The sequence below is a fragment of the Crinia signifera genome, chromosome 19 (assembly GCF_055691185.1).
Source record: "Crinia signifera chromosome 19, ASM5569118v1, whole genome shotgun sequence".
Classification (NCBI taxonomy): Eukaryota; Metazoa; Chordata; class Amphibia; order Anura; family Myobatrachidae; genus Crinia; species Crinia signifera.
Genome location: NC_139226.1, coordinates 51,246,140 through 51,266,387, shown reverse-complemented (window position 1 = coordinate 51,266,387; position 20,248 = coordinate 51,246,140). Strand labels below are relative to the sequence as shown.

At 46.2% G+C, this 20,248-nt stretch overlaps 1 protein-coding gene across 1 annotated transcript in view; it reads left to right on the top strand.

Moving 5' to 3' along the window:
• Positions 1-11,733, top strand: part of LOC146042535 (cytoplasmic phosphatidylinositol transfer protein 1-like) — a 146,880-nt gene extending 135,147 nt beyond the window's left edge. Inside the window, exons 7-10 of the mRNA XM_083162587.1 lie at positions 944-1,099; positions 2,414-2,477; positions 4,838-4,924; positions 8,841-11,733. Coding sequence (XP_083018713.1) covers positions 944-1,099; positions 2,414-2,477; positions 4,838-4,924; positions 8,841-8,995 — 462 coding nt within the window. The 3' untranslated portion in view covers positions 8,996-11,733. The remainder of the gene's footprint in view (positions 1-943; positions 1,100-2,413; positions 2,478-4,837; positions 4,925-8,840) is intronic.
• Positions 11,734-20,248: the final 8,515 nt, after the last annotated feature.

Sequence of the window (20,248 nt, the reverse complement as noted above, 5' to 3'; positions counted from 1 at the left end):
ACCAGGGCCTGCTAAGGGGTGTGACATAGCAAATAAGGGGCGTATCATATGCAAATGATGTCACCGGGCCACAACCCCTCTTCACCCTCTGTATCGCTGAATAGACGCACAGCGTCTATTCCTACAGGCTGCTCCCCCCTCCCACCACAGGACACTGCCAGCCCCAGGCAGGACACTGGACTATCCCAAAAAAAATGGGATGGTCCCACGAAAAACGGGACTGTTGGGAGGTATGCCATTGGGAGGTGTTTCCTCCTTCTGGGACTGCTATACCAGGCAGCGAGTAGCAGAGAGCTGGCTTCCTATAGGAAGCCACTACCTTACTGATCATCAGCCCAATCAGGGCTGCTGTCTCCTCTCCGCAGTGGCGTAAGTTCGCCCCAGTTGCCTGGAGGCAAGATAAATATTGGTGCCCCCAATGTAGCTCAATCAGTAAGGTGTCTTTCTCCAATAAGACAGGTCATGGGTTCTAATACAGGAATACAGGTTGTGACACTTGCAAAAATGATGTTATGAGAGGGAGGCAGCCACAGAAGCGATATTGATGGCTTTCAATGAACTGATTCAAACTTGCAGGGGAGGAGAGGTGCCCCCTTGGGAGCAGGAGCCCGGCGGCAGATGACTCCATTGCCTCCCAGAGTTCTGCCTCTCCAGATATGGGGATAGCGTCTGTCTCCTCTCCGGGCACAGGGGTAATAGCAGCACCCCCTACTGCAGTCCCATATGAGGTTGGATCTACAGTCTTATAATTCCCTGTGTCTTGCTACTGTAACAGAGAGCAGCTAATATATATTTAACAAAACATAGGCAACTAACATGAAGATCTCTAATAAAACATGAATAATCCCTCATATAAATGATTTTATGTGTTTGTAATTAATGTTTGTAATTCATAGGAATATATTTCATATTTAAAAATAACTATTAACACTGTATATTTTAGGACCTCAGAACATTCCATTCAGAAAAGACTGGTCGGGGTCCATTACTGCAGGACTGGCTGGAGACTACACAGCCCATAATGTGCTCTTATAAATTAGTAGCAGCCAAATTTGAGGTCTATGGATTTCAGTCAAGAGTTGAAAGTTTCATACATAAGGTAAGTATTGTACTTCTACCAGAATGAACTCATAGGCTGATATCCTATTAGCGACCAATAAGCCCAATGCAGGCTTCTCTTCTCCTGATATCCGCTGTTATTAGGGATTATGCTTTGCGTGTCTGAGGAACAAATACACCTCTAACTGGCATTGCAGATACAAGTGATGTGTCGCTGGATGAGCATCAGATCATCAGCGAGACCACCGGCCATCTGAGGATTACTCAGTTTGTCCCTACCAGCTTTGTATCCAAGGCCAGGAATTCTACATCAGAATATGCAGAACTCACAAGCTACTTATAGGCTAAATGGAGTTATTATAGAGAATTCTGCAGAAGAGAAGGACTTGGGGGTCATCATAGATGATAAATTGGGTAATAGTGCACACTGCTCAAGCACAGCAGCAAAAGCAAACCGGACACTGGCATGCATTACAAGGGAAATGGATTCAAGGGAGGCCAATGTGATAGTGCCTCTTTACAGGGCATTGGTGAGACCACACTTATAATACTATGTTCAGTTCTGGGCACCGCACCTTAAAAAGGACATAAATGGATTGGAACAGGTACAGAGAAGGGCGACTAAGCTAGTAAAAGGTCTCGAATCACTAGAATACGAAGCTAGGCTAACCAGGCTGAATATGTCCAGTGTTCAGCAAAGAAGTGTGGACTGACGCATTTCGTCATCCACAGACAACTTTATCAAAGATATCTTTAGTGGTGTGCAGTTTCCGGTTCTTCCTCATCTTTGCGGCCACCGATTTCACTACAGAACATATGCGAGCCGCAAGGGTTATTTTCGAGGTCCACGCCACCCTCCTGTGTCCACACCACCATCTATTACCTTTAGTAAAGTTGTGGCGAGCGGACAGTCGCGATTCACGTAGTGGCTAACTTAACTAGCGTGAGCGGTGGCCGCAAAGATGAGGAAGTACCCAGTTTTCTACCTCCCTCATCAGGTAAAGTAATACACTATTGGAGATTCTTCTCAAGTTTCACCTGTTTAGAATGTTCTCTTACCTACAGTACTCACCACATATGGAATTAATATGTGAAAACATCAAAAAATTCCATTAGAAGGGAGCAATCTAATTATCGGCAATTGCCCTAACTCCCAAAACAGTTGTTACATTTTTCTTTGCTTCCCATAGAGAGGACTTACAGGATGCCCGAGATAATTAGCATCTTCTGACTACTGTAATATACAGTGATGTGTGCTGCTGAGCATCACAGGAGATTGCCCAGCTTATGTATAAAGCCTTATATTCTGCATTATAACATCAGATGTCACCTTACTGATATTGTTTTCTTTCAGAACATCAAAGACATTTTGTTGGCAGGACACAGACAGGCTGTGGCTTGGATGGACGAATGGTATGGTAAGTATTTGCAGGTGGAGGCTTAATGGCAAATTATCCAAATTAAAATATATCAGTGGTGTAATTAACAGAGTTAGGGGGAAGCAGATCGCACCCGGCTGCCACCCACCGAGGGGCGACACCACACTGCTGACTCCTGCTCAGTAACAGGAGCTGGCTGCTGCACTGTAACATTAAGGACCTTATTCTGATTCAGAGCGACGGTTTGCGGCTGTGCATGCGCATACAAATGTATGCGCATGTGCAGCCGCTTGGTGCGAGCGGGCAAGGTGAATTGCTTGTTCGCCGCCCTGTTTGCACCCAGTGGGGGGGGGGGGCTGTGCCCATGGGAAGGCCAGGGTTTAATGGGTGTCCCCATAAAAACGCTGGGCATACAAATGCACTGGTGACGCTCATGCGGAGAAGGGGGGGCAGTCAGCTAATGACAGCTGCCCGTCCATTTCCCGTACAGGGAGCCCGCAGATCTAAGACACCATAGAGGTGACCGTCGGCGACATCAAATGATTTTGTCCCCACACGCAAGGCTGCGAATGAGTATTTATGCTAAACATCCATTCGCATGCATGCAGAGATATTTGTCATGTGAGCGGGGGCGGGCGTTCGTACTGGCAGCTTATAGATGAAATGCAAAGTTGCGAAATTTACATTTTGGCATGTCAACCAGAATAAGGTCCTAAGTGCAGAACATCCTGTCATGGTGCAGGAGTCGGCATGAAGATCAGGCACTCCTCAGGGCAGCCTGCATCTCCCAGACCCACCAAAATGGCCGGTTCAATCTGTAAGGCCAGGCACCAAACCCACGAGGCCACACCCCTTTCCTCAGCTTTGCTGTACGCACTCTAGGCACGGCTGTAGTGCTGCAGGTGTATAAAGAGGTAGGGACCCGGTGAAATATATTGCTTAATTTGATACGGAAAAGAGAATACAAATGGACGCACTGTATGTTTTATATTTTAAAAAAGTTAAATTGGTTTGCAATAACAAAGATTAAATGTGAACATGCCAAAACTATAATAACAAAATAAATGGTTACCTACCAGTTATTAGTTAAAAAGGAAAAAGATAACCAGCAAGTACTTATGGCATCAGAGGTGGATTTAGCCCTAGGTAAGATACCAGTTTGGGGCCTCCTCCCGCAAACAATCTATAGCACTATATCTTGCTGCTGATTGCAGGCGGCAGCAATAGAGTACCTTGGCACGTTTATCTACCACTAAGTGCTCAGTTGTGTAAATATCGGCACTGCAAACAAATATGATTAAATCTCTAGGTCTTTTGGAAGTAGGCTTAATACCTGTGTCACATTTAAAGTAAACTGACAGGATAAACATACATTTTGTGTTTCCAAACAGGCCAGGCCGAACGTCTGACCCATCTCACCCCCCCCCCCCCCCCCTCCCTGGCACACCATCTCCCGTCGTATGCTAGCGACGTGAGAGGATTCATTCGATAGTTGCACACACCATTGAATGATTTCTCTCCCCTTCGGTAATAAAAGTCAGCTTATAAAATGCTGGGCTTCCCCTGCCCGCCCTCATTCCACCCCTCCTGAAGCGAACGGGTCGGCGAGTGTGAAGCCATTCAGTGAGTGTGAATCGGCCCCTTGCTTCTGGGAGGAGGAGATAGGCACTTTACTAGTTACTTGATTCACACAATTGTTAATCACAGGCAGTACTGTGCTATAGGCGCTGAACCCGTGGGTGCTCCGGGGCCCGAGCACCCACGGAAAGTGTGGAGCACCCACGGCACGAGCCACGGCAGCAGTGGATATCCAGTCAGCAGCGGGGGTCCTTGCGGCGGATGGGAACTAGTAGCGGTATTGATACCCACTGCTGGGACCCTGCTGCCGTGGCCCGTGCCGTGGGTGCTCCACACTTTCCGTGGGTGCTCGGGCCCCGGAGCTGGGACCCCGCTGCGGTGCTGCCAAGATCCCCGAAGCGAGCAGCGGGTGAGTCCCGGAGGCAGTGGGGGGGATAGTAGTCCGGGGGGGGGGGGGTGGTAGTCCGGGGGGGGGGGGTGGATGGTAGTCCGGGGGGGGGATGGTAGTCCGGGGGGGGGGGGGTCTGTGGGCGCCCCTGTACTGTGCTAGTTTCTGGGTCCAGGTAGATGATCATTAAATGCAGGCACTGAGCTATTATGTGGCTATAATTATAATTCAGGCAGGTTATTTGTTTCTTGTGGTTTTCTATTGTGAAGAAGAATCTGTTCACTCACTGTTCTATCTGTTCTCGGGTTGCACTAATACAGGCACTGCCCACTTTCTGACATTTTCGAAAGTATTCACATGGATATATATGTGTGATTGATGGTAACGCAAACCTACATATGGAAATCACCATTGCATGACATTATTATTACAGGTATGTCACTGGATGATGTACGGACGTTTGAGAAAAAACTTCAGGAGGAGACAAATTGCAAGGTCAATTCTCAGAAAAAAGCTACAGGTGAGCATCTGTATGTAAGACAACATGTATGTACGACAACATGTAAGACAACTTACAAAGAAACACATATAGCAAAATTTGTTAATATACATTTATTGAATAGAGGGGGAGGATGTATGAAGCAGTGAAAAGTGGAGAAGTGAGCCATTGGAGAACTTGCCCCATAGCAACCAATCAGCTGCTACATATAGGGGAGATTCTGGTTGGTTTGCAAAAGCAAACTCCTTCTTTAATGGACAAAACCATGTGCACTGCAGGTGGGGCAGATGTAACATGTGCAGAGGGAGTTACATTTGGGTGGGGTGTGCGCAAACTGAAATCTAAATTGCAGTGTAACAATAAAGCAGCCAGTATTTACTCTGCACAGAAAGAAAATAACTCACCCAAATGTAACTCTCTCTATGGGCGAGATGTATCAAATGGAAAATGCGGTAAAACCCCGGTTTTACCGCATTTTCCAATGTATCAAAAATGATACCGCACTGAAGGGTATCGCCACCTTTGGGTGGCGATACCCTATAGAAGCCTGTGGGCTTCTTTTCGCCGTGCGCCGACGCAAACCCGCCGCCTCGCTGACCCCCCCTCTGTCTTACCTTCCTGAAGGGTCCTCCTGGACCCCGGAAGGTAAACCCCTCCTCCCCCTAGTGAAGCAGCCGGACATCCTTCCGGCTGCAGGGGGGAGGAGGAGGCGCCGGGGACAGCATGCTTAGCTGTCCCCGGCGTGAGGGGAGAGCGTGGCGGCAGGGAGATGACGGAGACCCCCCGCACACCAGAGTACAGGTATCGCGGGGGGCCTCCATCACCGCACCGCGATGCCAGCCGCATATGTTAGTACATATGCGGCAGCATCGCGGCGGGGGGGCCGCGAAGGGCGGCGATGTATTTTAATACATCCCATCCCGTACATGTTACACCTGCCCCTCCAGCAGTGCACATGGGACCTTATTCTGGTCCGATCACATCGGCCCCTTCGTTCAGGCTGATGTTCCTGCACATGTGCAAACGCAGGGTGTGTGCGGCCGCGACGAACAAACTGTCTTATTGATGAATGCCAGCGGGGGGACCTGGCATCAGCAAGTGCAAACACACTTGCCGAGGTGGGCAGCAACAGGGCGATGGCTGGAACCAAGGTGCATTCAGCAACATGGCCCTCGCTAAGGACATCCTCCTTCAGCCATGCATGTATGGAGGATGACTGATGGCCGGCAGGAGTGCACATTGTTAGCGACATAGCGGGTACACAATAGATGATGTTCCCAATATGTTGGCACAATTTACCAGATCAGATGATATATCGTCTAATGCAGGCATGTCCATCCTGCGGCCCTCCAGCTGTTGTGAAACTGCACATCCCAGCATGCCTTGCCATAGTTTTAGCTTTCCCTAATAACAAAACTATGGCAAGGCATGTTGGGATGTGTAGTTTCACAACATCTGGAGTGCCACAGGTTGGACATGCCTGGTCTAATGTGTACTCAGCTTAAGTTTTAACCATCAGCTCTGGTTATTCCTATAACATTGACCATAAATCATTTTAAAAGGTTCAGCTGGACCACCAGCCGAAGGCAGGACTGCAGCAGGTGTGCCACAGCACCCAGCTTGGGCCCCTCTTCTCTATGACAAGTTAAGATGAAGGTCTGGATTTTGACAATAAAGTTCCAAAACCATCTCTTAAGTTCTCTGTCCAGTTAGTTGTTGGGCAGATGGCTTCAAATTTTTCCATAAGAAGAGGGGTTCAAGGTAAACCTTAGGGTTGCAAGTTATTCCAGAAACTGTGGGGGAGATTGGGGAGACTTTAAATGGAGAGAGATAAAGTACCAACCAATCAGCTGCTAACTTTCATCTTATTGGCTGTGTTTGAAAAATAGCCAAAGCTCATTGGTTGGTGCTTTATCTCTTTTCAAGCTTTGATACATTTCCCCTTGTGACTGCAAACAGCACCTGATCACCGCAACTCAGCCAACATACTTGACAATGAAATTCTTGTGGTGATACATTATATTTGTTTTTCTCCAAATAGTCTACAGTACTTTAATTCAAACAACTGCACTTTGAACTTAACTAACAATAGGAGGTTGTTCTAACAGTCTTTTATTACATGTGCAACTTCAAAAATATAAACTGTATTTCAGTGAGTTCATTAATTGCCTGACATTCAGCACATATTGTCTTCACAGGGGTGTATTAAGAGAGGAGAGGGCCTATGTGCAGTCTCCGTCCAGGCCCCTCCCCTCTCTCTTGAGCAGCCATTCTATTGACTGCAGTAGTAGACTATAGCGCTGTGCAAGAGTCTACTGTTCATGCACTAGACTCCGGGAAAATGGCTGCAACATTTTCCTGGTGACTTTGGATGCTGCAGTAGACGAAATACTCTGAAAAGGTGACTACTGAAGAAATGGGTGCAGCGTGTGCGGCACAGCCCTCCTGGACACAAGAGGCATGTGAGCACTGCACACACTGCACCCATTATAGATATGCCAGTGAGTCTTCAGTTCATAGAAAAATTAGGACAAAAACTTACAGATGTGATGTCTGGAGCTGTTCCACTTGGATTGACAAAGCACCATGTTATACTATTTTGAAAGCAGGTTTGGTTGTGAACAACATGTATTACACCATCATGTCTACAATTGTGTAAGAGGGACACTTTAATATGACATAGGACATTCTGCCACTATTGAGGTTTTGTGACGATATGCGGTCGTTGACCTATATTCAGTCTACATACATTGTGTTGACACTCAGATCAACAGGCCCTAGGTTGCCACCTATAAAATGTCGACATGGCTTAGGTCCACAGGGACTTTAGGTTGACATGCCAAAGGTCGACATGAAAAAGGTTGTTTTAAAAAAATGTAAAAGGCGGTTTTTCATACCCTACTATCCACGTGTGGAGGGAGAATTAAATAGAGTGCGGAGCGCATTTGGCAAGTCAACCTAACACGAAAAGATTTAGCAAACGATCCAATCTCGTTAACGATTTCCTCAGAACTCCGGGACAAAGGATTTGGTGTCAAATAGTGAACGATTGTACCAACGATTACACGCGAACGATTAATCTTTAACGATGGTGGAGGGGAGTGGGAGCCAGTCATTCAGCTTTACCAAATCGTTCTTCGTGCATGAAACGATTGGTACACATCGCTAATGATTGGTCTATGATCTTTCTGCACGCATCATCGAACCCTACCAACGACCGGCGGGTACGTGCATTGGCATCGATATCGCTCATACACACGGAACGATTTGAGCGATTAGGCGTTTCAGTCGGTCGGGAACGGCCGGATCTTTTGCCAAATCTATCTGTGTGTACGCACTTTAAAGGTGACGACTAACTGTATGTTGACCTACATTAGTTTGATCCAATGATCCATATCCTTTTGTGACATACTAATTTTTATGCTTATATGTGTGGAAAACGAGAGGTCTCATCATTAAACCTCTCTCACATTTTTTTGTAGATTTTAGGTCCCCTAAAAGAAGTTGTCCCCAGCCCTGTTTCAAAAACATTCCTGGAATACAGTAAGATGTTACACCGAGGACTTTTTCTGCTGTATCTACTATACTATATACTCAAGCATCATACCTAACAGTCTATTCATGAAATACCTAACTTACTGTACTCTAGTCAAGCCGCAAACAGTGCAATAAGCCGATTTTCTCACTTGGGAGATGGATCAAGTGGTGATGTTGCGCTTAGCAACCAAGCTCCCTATATCTATCATTTATATTGCACAGTCTATAAAATGACAGTTATAAGCTGATTGATTGTGATGTGCATCTTATCCACATTAACTCCCGAATGTTTGATAAATCTTCCCTTGGGCTAAATATTAACAAAACTTTCCTCTTCATTTACCCTTCATCGTCTCCGTGTTATATACGCTTTCAACAATCGAGTTTGTTTCTTTTGCAGACACAAAGACTGAAAATTCGTTAAATATCGGTGGAAAACACTCAATCAACAGATCAACCTCTTGGAATAACGGAACGGAGGCGTGTTCTCATACAGCAGCCAATGGAAATGCAGATTCCAAGCCCCGACCAAGACTGCCTTCAGCTCCGGAATAATGTTTAGGGATGCTTTCAATATTTAACTTTGTGATAGGATATTGTGTAAACAAGTCCTGAAAAATGTTACTAGGGTCTTACGAACAAACCATTAACTACTTGTATGATAGGTTGACAAGGTCAGTTAGATTTCCTTGAGGTTTTACCTTTTCTCTGTGAGCTGCAGAAGAATTTAAAAAGCTGAGACTTGATCTTGCCAGTATGTACACATGCAGTACATAACATGCATTTAAAGCAGAGGAGAGTCTCTCTCTTTTCTTATTGCGATGGTGTATAGAAAGATTACAGTATGTAATTGGTTCAAGAACTAGCGCACATGTTGCAGCAGTACAAGCAGGAACATGCATTTGCAATGTTAGCAAAACCAACCAACACCGTCCAGAAGTTATAGCTGCAGATACATTTCAAACTGCGAACGATGTGATATATAAACTGTAAATATACTTTAAACCATGTTTACCGTATTTTGTACAATGGAGCTATGCCACCTATTAATATTTGTACTATTTTTAAATTCCTTTTCTTGCCAATGAGATTATGAAAAGTGGCATAATTCCACCATTGATAATTAATATGTATAGATTGTGCCAGATTCTATTGTGTAATTCTGGGGATTCAGGTAATACATGGTATGATTAAAACGCATGTCATGTTTAAAGAGTACTGTAAAAGATAAATATGTCAGCTTTCAGGTCATGGAGTTATGTATAAAATACATACTGTATACAGTACTGCATTTGTTTACTGTATACAGTACTGCATTTGTGTACTGTATACAGTACTGCATTTGTGTACTGTATACAGTACTGCATTTGTGTACTGTATACAGTACTGCATTTGTGTACTGTATACAGTACAGCACACAGAAGTACTTAGTTGAGAACCTACTTTGTTTTATTGAAACATCAGGTGTCATCTTTGATCTTTTGCGTCAATAAAACTCAATATGTTCAATACTAGTAGGAGCATCCCTCTCTGATTTACTATATAATATATGTATATACTGTATTTGGCGAAGGACTTCCCGGACTACAATTGTATGCATTTTTTTTATCCATAAACATTTAGTGATGGCTCTGTGTGCTGGGAATGATTGCAGTGGAGGTGACAGAGACATAAAGTGCCTCATTCAGGTTTGTAAGCAAAGCAAAAAAAAACCAAGCAACTGAGCAAAACCATGCTGTATTGTAGGTCGGGCCAGTGTCATCGAGAAGTTAGGGGGTGGGTACTTTTTACCTGGGCCTGGGTCAGCTGGAGGGGCATGGGTCCCGCTCGCCCCTTCCCCATTGCTGGGAGCCAGACAGTGGAGAGAGAGGAGAGAGAGAGATGACAGGCTTCCGCAGCAGCACAGCCTCTCTCCCCAGCTCAGCACACGCTGCTCAGAGGCATGTGCTGAGCTGGGAAAAGAGACAGCTGCAGTGGCAGCCTGTCCACTCTCTCCCTCTCCTTTTATTTTTTCACTGGGGTATGGCCACACCCCCTCTGGAGGCCCCACCTGCCCAGTGACCATGCCTGTTCTATTTTACCGGGACCCGGGCTAACCTGTCGGCAACCCTGGGTGACATTTGCAGAAAAGTCAAGCTGGGTACACACTGGAGCTTAGTCCCTTCTTCTCCCAAATTCCCCTTTCCCACCGGCCACCTGGCAATTACCTGGCATTTTTGAGTGTCGGGTCATTTTGCCAGGTGCCGCCTCACCCCAATTCACACCACCCGCAAATTACTGGTCAAGAGCAGGGTCGGAGGGTCGGGATTTAAGACCCATGTTGACCCTTTCTCACCAAAGAAAAATCTGGGTTTTCAGCAAATACCCGGGTTGAAAAGCTTTAACCCGGTAATTTGCTTCTGGTGTGAAAGGTGTATAAGTGGTTTCTGTCCTCCCTGAGCTCGCCTTAGGACGCCTGTATTACAATTGGACAGGTGTACAGCCTAACTTGTTTTTACTTCCCGTTTCCCTTGAGCTCAGAACCAACCTAATTGATATTACACACACAACAATCTTGCTGACGAACAAACAATATTTTATATAATTTGGCACATGCAATATATGCTTGCTCCTGTACACACTAGAACAACCTTCATGCTACTCAATTCTAAGAAAAGGCATGTAGGTGACATTGAATAAGTCTGACATATCATTTGCCGTCTAGTTTGCCGTAAACACTGCGTGATAGGCACCAAACCACAAACGATGTTGTTTTGATGTGCAGATCATCAAAACAAGCAACTTCAGAAGCCACCATGGGACCACGCATATTGAGTGTACACAGTGAGCTATGTAGTCGATATACCGGGCCGATCTGCTCAACCAGGCGCATAACACGCAGTGCATACCCACTGGTAGGGGGTGTGTTCAAACTTAAATCTAAATTGCAGTGTAAAAACAAAAAAAGCTGTCTAACATTTGTGGGCTACATGCAAAAGCAGCCAGTATTTACCCAGCACAGAAAATATATAAATGTATTTGTTCTTCTTGCATAGCCACGTGGTTTGTTCCAGTCACAAAGTTACTGGCGTTTATTTACTTACAAACGTGAATCAGGCCCTATGTCCTGTTGCACAATTTATAAGGGCTGAGCAATGTTTTTGTAAACGTGTGACACTAAAACAATATTTATTTTTGGTCTATTTTTATGCTTTTATGATCTGCAAAACTGTTTGTAGTAAAGATATTAAAGTGCAACAGTCATCATAAATGAATATTTTTCTCATTCTTCAGTACATTAAAAAAAACTTTCAATATATTTGTTTTTCTACCTGTAGGGGGTTATTCTTGTTGAATCGGTAACCGGGGTATTCACGCCAGGGACTGATGGTGCGGCTCTGCGCGTGCGTGTATGTGCACATGTGCAGGGCAGCAGTGCGAATGCCTTTGGCGACTATAACAGTCGGGGGGAGCCAGAAACTATTTTGGCTGTGGGGACCAGGAGGAGCTGTGATTGCGGGCGCAATGGTGGTGTTGCTAGGCTGGGGGTTGTGTCTGCATCGCGGCACCTCCGCAGAGGCTGCGGCCATAGGTGCCGATTCTGTGGGTGCTCAAGGGGCCGAGCACCCATGGAAATTGTTGAGCACCCACTGGACCGAGTCCCACTGCTGGGCCGCCATATTAACTTGCTTATTTGCGGCTGCAGCACCCACATCGCCAGACCCGCCACCTGGGAAACAGTATGCCAGAAAGAGTGTATTCTGTCCGCGGAGTACCTGCACTGTGGGGGCATTTATGTACCTGCACTGTGGGGGCATTTATGTATGTGGAACTCTGTTGCCGTAATTTGAATTTTGGAGAGAACTGTGCTCAGTAATATAAATTGGTATTATTTTGTGGCCACACCCCTTCCCCATGAAGCCACTCCTCTATATTTTTGGCTTGAGCCCCCACCAGCAAAAAAAAATCGGCACCTCTGGCTGCGGCCAGCTGCAACCCCCTCCCCCCCAAAAGGTACTGACCATGACTATTAATGCATAATATTTGAAACAAAATAATGGAGCTATTTGGACCCTGTTATGCTGAGGTGTGAAGGTGGGGGTTTGGTGTGTGTATGTGTATGCCTGGACGGTCCTCTGTAGGACGCCATCTAGTGGCTGCTGGTGCGCCATCAAGGTTAGTCTTTTATTATAGAAAATACATCTTTCACCTTTGATAAACTTGAATAAAGTTTTGTATTTAACATTCTTGTATTCTAAAAATATAAATGGTCCACTCTACTACACAAGGAGACATGAACAAGCTTTGATCACACAGAGGGGCAGATGTACTGAGCCTTGGAGTAAAGTAAAGTGGAGAGAGATCATGTAGAACATTGTCGTCGTCGTCCCCCCCCCCCCCCCCCCCTTGTAAATGAATATAATAATCTTGCAACAAGCAAATTAGATACTTTTTTATTTTGAGGATTTTTCTTTTCCAAAAGATTTCTTGGGCAAATAGTGTTTTATGTTTTCTATAGTAAGAAATGTGTTTATTTATCTGTTGCATAATTATCTGACAATAAGTCAATTGATTGCTGCCTATAATAATATAGATCATCATGTCTTACCTGCTCTTCAGGATGAGAGCCGCAAACATCAACAAGCAATGAACCACACGTGTTACGCATCTAACGCGGCATTTGCTCAGTTTCCGTGTCCATCAGTAAAGACGTTTCTAACCTATTTATGCACTTTGCATAACATCACTGCTGTAATATCCATTCTGCTCTGTAATAATTGTAGCGAATGTAGTGACTGAAACAGGCACACACTCATGAGTCAGCGGTGGTTGATATGCGTCAGGCACACACTCATGAGTCAGCGGTGGTTGATATGCGTCAGGCACACACTCATGGTTCAACGGTTGTTGATATGCATCAGGCACACACTCATGAGTCAGCGGTGGTTGTTTTGCATCAGGCACACACTCGTGGGTCAGCGGTGGTTGTTTCGCATCAGGCACACACTCGTAGGTCAGCGGTGGTTGTTTCGCATCAGGCACACACTCGTGGGTCAGCGGTGGTTGATATGCATCAGGCAAACAACCACATGGCAGCTGTTGTTGATATGCATCAGGCACACACTCATGAGTCAGCGGTGGTTGATATGCATCAGGCACACACTCATGGTTCAGCGGTTGTTGATATGCATCAGGCACACACTCATGAGTCAGCGGTGGTTGCTTTGCATCAGGCACACACTCGTGGGTCAGCGGTGGTTGTTTCGCGTCAGGCACACACTCGTGGGTCAGCGGTGGTTGATATGCATCAGGCACACACCACATGGCAGCTGTGGTTGATATGCATCAGGCACACACTCGTGGGTCAGTGGTGGTTGATATGCATCAGGCACACACTCATGGTTCAGCGGTGGCTGTTATGCATCAGGCACACACTCATGGGTCAGCGGTGGTTGTTTCGCGTCAGGCACACACTCGTGGGTCAGCGGTGGTTGATATGCATCAGGCACACACCACGTGGCAGCTGTGGTTGATATGCATCAGGCACACACTCGTGGGTCAGCGGTGGTTGATATGCGTCAGGCGCACACTCATGGGTCAGTGGTGGTTGTTTTGCGTCAGGCACACACGCGTGGGTCAGCAGTGGTTGATATGCATCAGGCACACAACCACGTGGCAGCTGTTGTTGATATGCATCAGGCACACACTCATGAGTCAGCGGTGGTTGATATGCATCAGGCACACACTCATGGTTCAGTGGTGGTTGATATGCATCAGGCACACCCTCGTAGTTCAACGGTGGTTGATATGCATCAGGCACACACTCGTGGGTCAGCGGTGGTTGATATGCATCTGGCACACACTCATGGGTCAGCAGTGGTTGATATGGATTAGGCACACAACCACGTGGCAGCGGTGGTTGATATGCGTCAGGCACACACTCGTGGGTCAGGTGTAAAATATTTCATTTATGGCAATCAAGTTTTGGAAACGGGACCAAATAAATATTCCCACACTATTCCTCCATCCAAGCACGTACCCTTGTGGTTGGTGATAGGACTAAAAATATGGACTGTGGTGATGTGGTTGTATAGTTGCTGCATTTATAAGGAACATACATGGGGAGATGTATCAACGCTTGGGGAGAGATAAAGTGGTACAGTATATGTACTAAGAGATATAAAGTGGAGGTAAAGTACCAGCCAACCAGGCTTTGTTTTACAAACTACATTAAGGAGATGGTTGGTTGGTACTCCATCCATTTTATCTTTCTGCAAGGCTTAGAACATAGAACCCAAAGAACCTTCCAATAAGCTCCCAACTGCCATTTTTCAACTACAGCTTGTACACATCTGTTAGAACTGACTGTTTAATAGCTAACACTTTATCTCTCTCCAACTTCATTTGTGCGCATGTGCAAGTTTACTGCGCAAACGGCAGCAGTTATTTACAATGTCGGAGGGCCGTGGTCTTACTTATTATTTATTTATTATTTATTAGCAGTTTCTTATATAGCGCACACAGATTCCGCAGCGCTTTACAGAGAATATTTGACCATTCACATCAGTCCCTGCCCCAGTGGAGCTTACAATCTATATTTCCTACCACATGTACACGCGCACAAAGACATTCTAGGGTTAATTTTGTTGGGAGCCAAATTAGCCTAGCAGTATATTTTTGGATTGTGGGAGGAAACCAGAGTACCCGGAGGAAACCCACGCAAGTACGGGGAGAATATACAAACTCCGCACAGTTAGGGCCATGGTGGGTATTGAACCCATGACCTCAGTGCTGTGAGGCAGTAATGCTAACCATTACACCATCCGTACTGCCCATGGGAAGGTAGTAGTCGTTTGTTTATTTATAAGGCGCCACAAAGTGTCCGCAGCGCCGTACATAGCAAACAAAAAAACAAATGACAAGGTAACGTACAGGGTGTGTTGATAACATACAGCATAAATAGGGGTATAGCTGGTAGAACTAAAATCAGCATCAGTTCTGAAGTAGGTGTCGAAATTGTTGAGGAGACTGAAGATGAAGTAGAGGAAGGGAAGAACAAGGCAGGAGCACTGGTGAGGTAATAAGGTAGGGTGAGTACTTGAGGAAGGAGGGCCCTACTCATAAGAGTTAACAGACTAAAAGGAGGTGGGTGGACGAACGAAAGACAACAGAATAAGTAGGAACGGATGGGAACAGATGGAGGGGTAGGGGAGACAGGATAGGAGGAGCGAAAGAGGTTCGGAATGCCCAGCATTTGCTGGGTGTTCCCATGGTGATTCACCGGTGACGTAGGCGCTGGGGGCAGGCAGCTGATGTCCCCGAATGTGAGCTGCCCACCCCTTTTCCGGTACAGGGGCACCGCAGATCTAAGACAGCAGAAAGGTGTCTTAGATCTGCGAGCACCTTAGCAATCATTCGATGGTGAGGCAGCAGGCGGTGCAGTAGATCAAAATTGTCAAAAGGTGGACACAAGCAAAAGTTTAACATAGAAAAGGTGGACACAAGCAAAAGTTTAACATAAAAAAGGTGGACACGTGAAAAGGTCAACATGGAATTTTCAGGTTTTTGGGATGTCAATGTCGACACCTGATCACATGGGCCCCCCCAATGTCCATGAAAACATCCAAAAATTGTGAAATACTCATGTCGGCAGTTTCCATTTTGAACTTTTGCTTGTGTCGACCTTTTGTCATTGTTGATCTACTGCTGTCTAATAACAGTAGAGTTGTTCTAATGTCTGGTGGTGCAGCTGATGTCCACTTGATGGTGCAACTTTCAATGCACAGCATTGGATAATAGTGGCAGCGGTGCCAGATGGCCTCCTGGCAGTCGGGATTCCGACGGTCAGTAGACTGACGTTGGAATCCTGACTGTTAAAAGCACGATAAAAGGGATGCCGACTTACAGGGGCTATTTTTCCCTTGTGGGGGTTCACGACCCCCATAGAGGGAGAATAGAACCTGAGGTATGAGTTACATTTGGGTGAGTTATTTGGTTTCTGTGCAGGGTAAATATTGGCTGCTTTATTCTTACGCTGCAATTTAGATTTGAGTTTGAACACACCTCACCCTAATCTAAATCCATACACTAATCTAATCCATACATTAGTGTATCTGGTTTATTTCACCAGATTCCAACAGATTGGGCTGAGAAATTGGGTGAACTCGGGCCAAATCGCATGTGTTTGACATCCGCCCCAACCCAATGTACGGTCTCGTGCGCATCAGGTTGGAGGTGGGACATGCTGCTCATAAGATAAATCATATGTGCAGCCGTCAGCAGCACCATCGATTGCCAGAAAATTTGCAAGCCAGCGAATGGCCCTGAATCGGGCCCTATGTACTAATGGCCTAGCCTATAAAACTATACTCATACTTGCCGACCTGACCCTCTCCTTCAGGGGGACAATGCTCTGTGCCTGGACTTCCCTGGTAATGTAAGATTGCCATCACCTGTGGGGAGATAGGTATTTGATAAGAAAGGTGTTTCACCACAGGTGATCAGTGGCAAACGCAGGATTTGTAGAGGGGGGTTTCCAAGTGTAATCCAAAATATCCCACTGGAGTAAGTATGGGAGTCTGGGGGAGCAGTAACAGCCCCGAAAATTGGTATTTTTATACACGGGATACTATATGGAATACAGTATTGATATTTAACAGTACAGATGGTCTATAGTAAAGTCTCTTTAAAACATTTAAATATGATAAGTGGTCAGGAAAAGGTTAAACATATAATAAATAAATAAATACACAAACATAATAGAACCAGTACTGCACTTCCTAAGCTCACAATCTCCCACTTCATGGTAAGGCTCCTGTCTCTTCCTCCTGGCAGCTACGCTCTGATCCATTGCGATGTTTGAGGGCTCAGACCGCCAAATACAGTAAATGTGGTAGAAGAAGCTGGTACACTGGGCATGTACAGCAGCTCTGCTCTGTCCTATACACTGTATGATGTGGTGGCCGCTCTATTGATCATATTATATACCAGCTATTGTTGTCACAATTTAAGGCACTTGCCAAGAAGAGGGAGGTTTCCGTGCAACCAGAAACCCCCCTGCGTTTGCCTATGGTGATGGCAATCATACATTACCAGTGAAGTCCAGGAACAGAGCATTTTCTCCTGGAAGGAGAGGGTCAGGTAGGACACTATGACTATACTGTTCATTGGTTCTAGTTTGCACATTGCGGACATTTGTAAATGTCCCTTAACCACTTAAGTGGTATGCCCGGAGATTTTCCGGGCTCAGCTGCGCTGCCGCAGCGGGCTGTCCCGGAAAATCTCCGGGCATACCACTAACATACAATAGGTGCGTGCCACTGGCGCAGTACCTCTAGTGCCCACCCCCCGCCACAAACCTTGTCCCCGTCCCCCCAGTCCTCGCCATCACTTTTGGTCCGGCGATCCCCTGCCGCCCGCCCGCTAGCCGCCCGTCCCACTAGCCGCCCGTCACTCATTTTACAGTGACGTCGGCGGCAGGCTCGGGGGTGGTCGGAGCGGCTCGGGAGCGCTCAGGCGGTGGCATGGAAGCTCTGGCGTACTAACGCCGGAGCAGAGGTGAGGGGGGAAGCCTACAAATTCCTGTGGTGGGTTTTGCTGGAGCAGGACAAACCTGCCCTGGTAGGTTTGTCCTGCCCCAGCAAAACCCACCACTCAAGGAGTTAATCTGCTATGGTGGCATCACACTCATCTGATTGAAAGGATCATTATTACAGGATTTCCCATCACAAACTTATTGTAGCCTCTCCAGGGATACTGCCACATGTGTACCTTTATTTTTTTTATTGAAAATTATTAAAAATCCATTCATACCACTTTCAGACAGAAAAATCCCCAAATCCCAGCTTTTTCCAGATATTTCCACCCATATCTGACCCAGGTCCAAGCTCCTTTAACCCGGGTTACTCCCAAGCCGACCCCTTTCACATAGAACCCTGCTCAACCCTGCAATTTACTGTGTGTCATAAGAAATAGACTTTTTCTTTTTGCCACACAGAGATGAGGTCATTAAAAGAGGGTTTGGACAGCTCACTGCATTGCATTATGGGATACACTGTGGCATCCTTGACTGTCTCTGATTTCCTCCTCCTTAACCATGCTGTGACTTCTGCAGCTCCCTGATGACCTCAGACGCCAGCGCTAGTGCCCTGTCCGCTCATCCAATCAGAAAGTCCCACTTGCTCAGCCAATCAGCAAGTGTCCCACCAGCTCCTCCAGTCACCACCATTTACTGTGACCCGGCTTGAAAAACCTGGGTCTCCTGCTTTCAGACTTGTGTTGGACCAAGTAATTACCTGGGTCGAAGTTCCGGAATCCTCAACACGGGTTTACCAATTCAGACAGAAAGTTGACCTGACTTGCGCTGGAAAATTATTTTTCTGTCTGAAAGGGGTATTACAGATAATGTAGTCAAATAATAAAATAATTATATTTCTGAAACATATCAATGTGTCACTGAAAAGGTCAAAAAGGAAGAGTTGACAGACACTTGTGTCCTTATCATTACATATACACGAGGCGGGGATCCGCTCATTAAATATGCACTGAGCAGCACAGAGCGGTACCCGCTCATTACATATGCAGGGGGCGTGGACCAGCTCATTAAATATGCACTGCGCTGGGTCCCGCTCATAAGATATGCATGGAGCGGGACAGCTCAGTGCTCACTGCTACCTGGTCCTCTGTCAGCTACCACGGTATATACGGGGGGGGGGGGGGTGCACCAAACTATTTCTTGCCACTGGCCAGCAGAGCTTACACCACTGAAGCCACAGAAGTGTATAGAGTGGATCCCTGCATGATGCCACTGCCCACAGTTTTCTATGGGTGAAATGGGTTCAATGTGAAAGGTACAAAAACAGTAATTAAACGGTAATATACCATTTACAACATGCGATGTGAAAGGGGTTTAACTTGCTCTGACACATTTTAAGAAACGTTTTAAATACAGGTTCTAAGCAGGTTTTGCAATGTGAAAGCAGCATTAGTTGAAGAAAAATTCTGTAGATGTGTCATCATCAATTGGGATTTGGCGCCATCTGCTGACAGTGTACAAAGTTACACACAAAAGTATTTTAGTTGGCTGCACATACTGCACGTCACTCTGCCAGAACTAATAATATTTCATTTGTTTTATTTAATCAAGCATTGTAATTATCACGTGCCACACCCTGATACGAGTTAAGAGCTGCTGTTAACAACATCCACAAAAAGTAGCAAAGAACAATAGACCAACATATAAAATCGACTAATAAAATTAACGGTACTTGTTTCCTAGCACGGTCACAATCGCGGGCATCGCGGGTAATTTTTAGTGGCCTGCGATACGACCGACGCGATGCACACAATTTCCCATTGAAATGCATTGAAAAAAGTCAAAATCGCGTCGGTTGCATCGCAGGCGGCTAAAAAAGGCTTAAATGGTCCAGACGCGATGCCCGCGATTTCCCATAGGGAACAATGTTAAATGCCTCAATTTACCCAAATCATCATAGGGAACAATGTTAAATGGGCCAGAAACCCCCCAAAACACCCCTGAACAGTGAAATGGCCCCCCAAATTAGTTAACGCCACCCCACGATCAACGTGAACCCGAAGCGTGGCGAGCGCAGCGTGCCCGCGAGGGGCGGCGGTACGCGTCCTCCGACCTTTTCATACCCTCACTATCCACGTCGGCGTGGAGTTGAGAATAGAATAGTGTGGCGAGCGCAGCGTGCCCCGCGAGGGGACGCGGATACCTTCACAGGTAAACGCGTCCCTTCGCAGGCTTCACAGGTATCCGCGTCCCTTCGCGGGGCTCGCCACGCTTCGGGCTCGCTGCGCTCGCCA